Below are 3,514 nucleotides of genomic sequence, written 5' to 3'. Positions count from 1 at the left end.
CATGATCGGCACTCAATGGGTGTTAACTGCTGCGCATTGTGTTACAAAGTGAGTGTTTTCTACTGATCCACATCAGTGGTCATAACTGTATCATGATTATACAGGTTAGACGAAATACATTAAAATAAAAAAAAGCATTTAGCCACACAAATTACAGAATATAATACAATAATAGCACCTACGATCAAATGTAAAATTATTAAAAAACGTTATAATTTGTATGTTTTATTATTTTTACTATTATTATTATTATTATTATTATTATTATTCAAGGAGATAATGGATTGAACATGTGTGGTATAGAAGACATTAAAACTTTTACAATGTTCTTCTCTTCGTCAAATGTATCAGAAATTCTCCAAGCTTTTGAAGAGTATCATATCTCTATTTTAATACATAAATATTTATGATTTTTAAACGACTAAGTTCTGTTTAAACCCATATTTCGAACTAACCTTCATCTGAACGCATAATTCTTTTAAAATTATTATTACAAAATATATTTAATGCATAATGTGTTTTAAGAATATTATGTATAGATAACGGTAAAATTCTAGATATGTAACTGCTAGTAGGTACTGACTCGGGATTTATAACGGTCACAAGCTAGTTCTGGATACAATAACGTGGGAACTAGTATTATGGTATACGGAAAAATGTATCAATTACAATTAAATAACAATATTGTAATTTATTTCAGGATGCTAATTACATAAAAAAAATATATACCAATTATAAGTTACGTTTGTGCTAAAATTACACCATCTCAATTATTACTGTCCTATTCCTAACTGTGTATTATAAGTGTAACACGTAACGCGTTTTTAAACAACATTCCAATTTTCAAGTAGGTTTATACACCTATATTATTTTTTTACATGCAACTGAAATATATATATATTTTTTTAAACTTTTACCTAAATAGTATTCTAAAACATATAATATGTATGGTTTTTTCCATTATTTCAACAACACAATTAATACTCAATTTCACGAGATTCGGGATTCCGCGATAATTTCATGCAACGGTGTTATGCTGTATGTTTCTTGTCGAAATCCTTACTTGATTTATAAATTTCAACTTACTGTCAAGTTCTTTACATGTAAAGATTGGATGCATCCAAATCACCTGAGTGGCGACAAGTGCAGAATGTAATATACTGGAGATTAACATTAATTTATAGTTTTAATTTCAAAACTATTTTTCTCATAGTTTACTATTTGCCTAGTGTGAACCAACTTAAATCGACGATGAATGTAACGTTTACGCCTCGTAATTTTTCAGCATTGTGAGGTCTGGTGACGCAATCTACGTGCGCGTGGGCGACCACGACCTGACCCGAAAGTACGGGAGCCCGGGTGCACAGACACTTAGGGTGGCCACCACGTACATCCACCACAACCACAATTCGCAGACGCTGGACAACGACATCGCTCTGCTCAAACTCCACGGTCAGGCCGAGCTCAAGGACGGTGTGTGTTTGGTGTGTCTGCCAGCAAGGGGCGTCAGCCACGCGGCCGGAAAACGGTGTACGGTCACCGGATATGGTTATATGGGCGAAGCCGGTCCAATCCCGTTGCGCATCCGCGAGGCCGAGATCCCGGTGGTCAGCGACACGGAGTGCATCCGCAAGATAAACGCGGTCACCGAGAAGATATTCATACTTCCGGCCAGCAGCTTTTGCGCCGGTGGTGAGGCCGGAAACGATGCTTGTCAGGTGAGCTGCGTGGCTTTCAGTCCGGATGATTGTATATTATAATACTATAACAATTACAACTGTGAATTCAATACTATATATTACCGAAAAAAATCCACTTAAAATTCCAATAAAGGCGTTAAAATATGCATTTTGTATTTTTAAAAATATATAAGTGTCAAACCTGGATACTCTAAGGCGTTGGATTTGTGAATCTACAAATACGCACTTACATAATATTATATATGACTAAAACTAAGAATTTAATATTATATTATTTTTTTTTTTATTAATGCTAACATTATGATTGTAGGGAGATGGCGGTGGACCCCTTGTGTGTCAAGACGACGGATTTTTCGAATTGGCTGGATTGGTATCTTGGGGTTTTGGATGCGGCAGAATAGACGTACCTGGTGTATACGTTAAGGTTTCATCGTTTATTGGTTGGATCAATCAAATTATAAGTGTAAACAATATGTAATTTTAAACATTCAAACGTTAGTTTGCATTAGTTCAAATTAAAGTCGAACATTGTTTAAATTAAGTTAAATTCATCAATAATTTTATTATTTATTATTTATTTTGTATATAAACCTTAAAAATTATTTTTATGATTAAAATGACATAAAATAATATATTATATACATTCTTGTATAATCATAACATTTACGCAATTTGTAAATATAAAATAAAACCGTAATTTGCGTATTAAGTAAGTATAAAATTGACATCGGTGACGTATAAATTGTGCCTAATACAAATACTTTGACTATATTAATTATTAACTCTAGAAAAAAAAATTGGTCAGTTAAAAAATATATGTTCAAAAAATTACATTTATCACAAATCATTTTTATTATATCTATAAATGTTTTATATTCAAATAAATAAATCATTGTATTAGATATATTGAATTTAAAAATGTGTTATCATTTTATATAATTAGATGTTTTATGCATTAAGAGATTATACATTAAGTTGAAACTGAATTTTTTAATTCTAACAAGAATTTATAAAAACAAATATAATACTGCATTTCTTGAAAAGTATAAAAAAAAGTGTTAATTGTAATACATTTTAAACTAAGTATAAGTATTACCTATAGAAAAATTAAAATGTTGATGCTCAAAGTATGTTTTTACATGGTAAAATGTTAAAATATAACGTACCTAAAATCATCGTAAACAAATGTACGGTTATATAAAATAATACACAGAATCATATTGCTATTGAAATAATGAAATTACATTTATTTGAATGTTTTGCAATGAATTTAACAATATTATTATTTATTACCTACTCGCAAGGGCGTCTATAGAAATTTCATCAGTGTGGTTTTGAGTGGGAGGAGGGGGGGAACGAAGTGTATTTGAATTTTTAACCAAATTTAAAATGTCATTAAACATTAATATATTTGTTAGGTATGGTGGAAGAGGGATTACCTTGCATACTACACCCTTGCATGCTCCTAATTTAATTATTATTTGTATTGGCATTTTATATTTTGAATTACATGATGTAACTAGTACATAAAACACTCATTATATGAATTTACATGATGTACTATAGGTATTTAGAGTTTGTTTTAAGTTATTTATATTAAATTGAAAACCATGTTATAAACCTCAAAATAAGATGGCAATGGTAATTTTGTATTAGATACTATAATGTATAGCATATATTTTAAAACAAAGTTAAATCATATATTGATTTAGAAAACAATTCTGAAAGAATCACAATACGATATTTTTTGTTAATTTTAATAAAATATTAAACTAGAATTATAATATTGTTTGATGTAATTTAATTCATGCATG

At 29.8% G+C, this 3,514-nt stretch overlaps 1 protein-coding gene across 1 annotated transcript in view; it reads left to right on the top strand.

The window, feature by feature from the left end:
• Positions 1 to 2,755, top strand: part of LOC100164343 (protein masquerade) — a 24,303-nt gene extending 21,548 nt beyond the window's left edge. Inside the window, exons 8-9 of the mRNA XM_029487371.1 lie at positions 1,286 to 1,718; positions 2,011 to 2,755. Of these exons, the coding sequence (XP_029343231.1) occupies positions 1,286 to 1,718; positions 2,011 to 2,178 (601 nt within the window). The 3' untranslated portion in view covers positions 2,179 to 2,755. The remainder of the gene's footprint in view (positions 1 to 1,285; positions 1,719 to 2,010) is intronic.
• Positions 2,756 to 3,514: the final 759 nt, after the last annotated feature.

Source organism: Acyrthosiphon pisum, chromosome A1 (assembly GCF_005508785.2).
Source record: "Acyrthosiphon pisum isolate AL4f chromosome A1, pea_aphid_22Mar2018_4r6ur, whole genome shotgun sequence".
Taxonomy (NCBI): domain Eukaryota; kingdom Metazoa; phylum Arthropoda; class Insecta; order Hemiptera; family Aphididae; genus Acyrthosiphon; species Acyrthosiphon pisum.
This window is presented reverse-complemented; position numbering and strand designations above follow the sequence as displayed.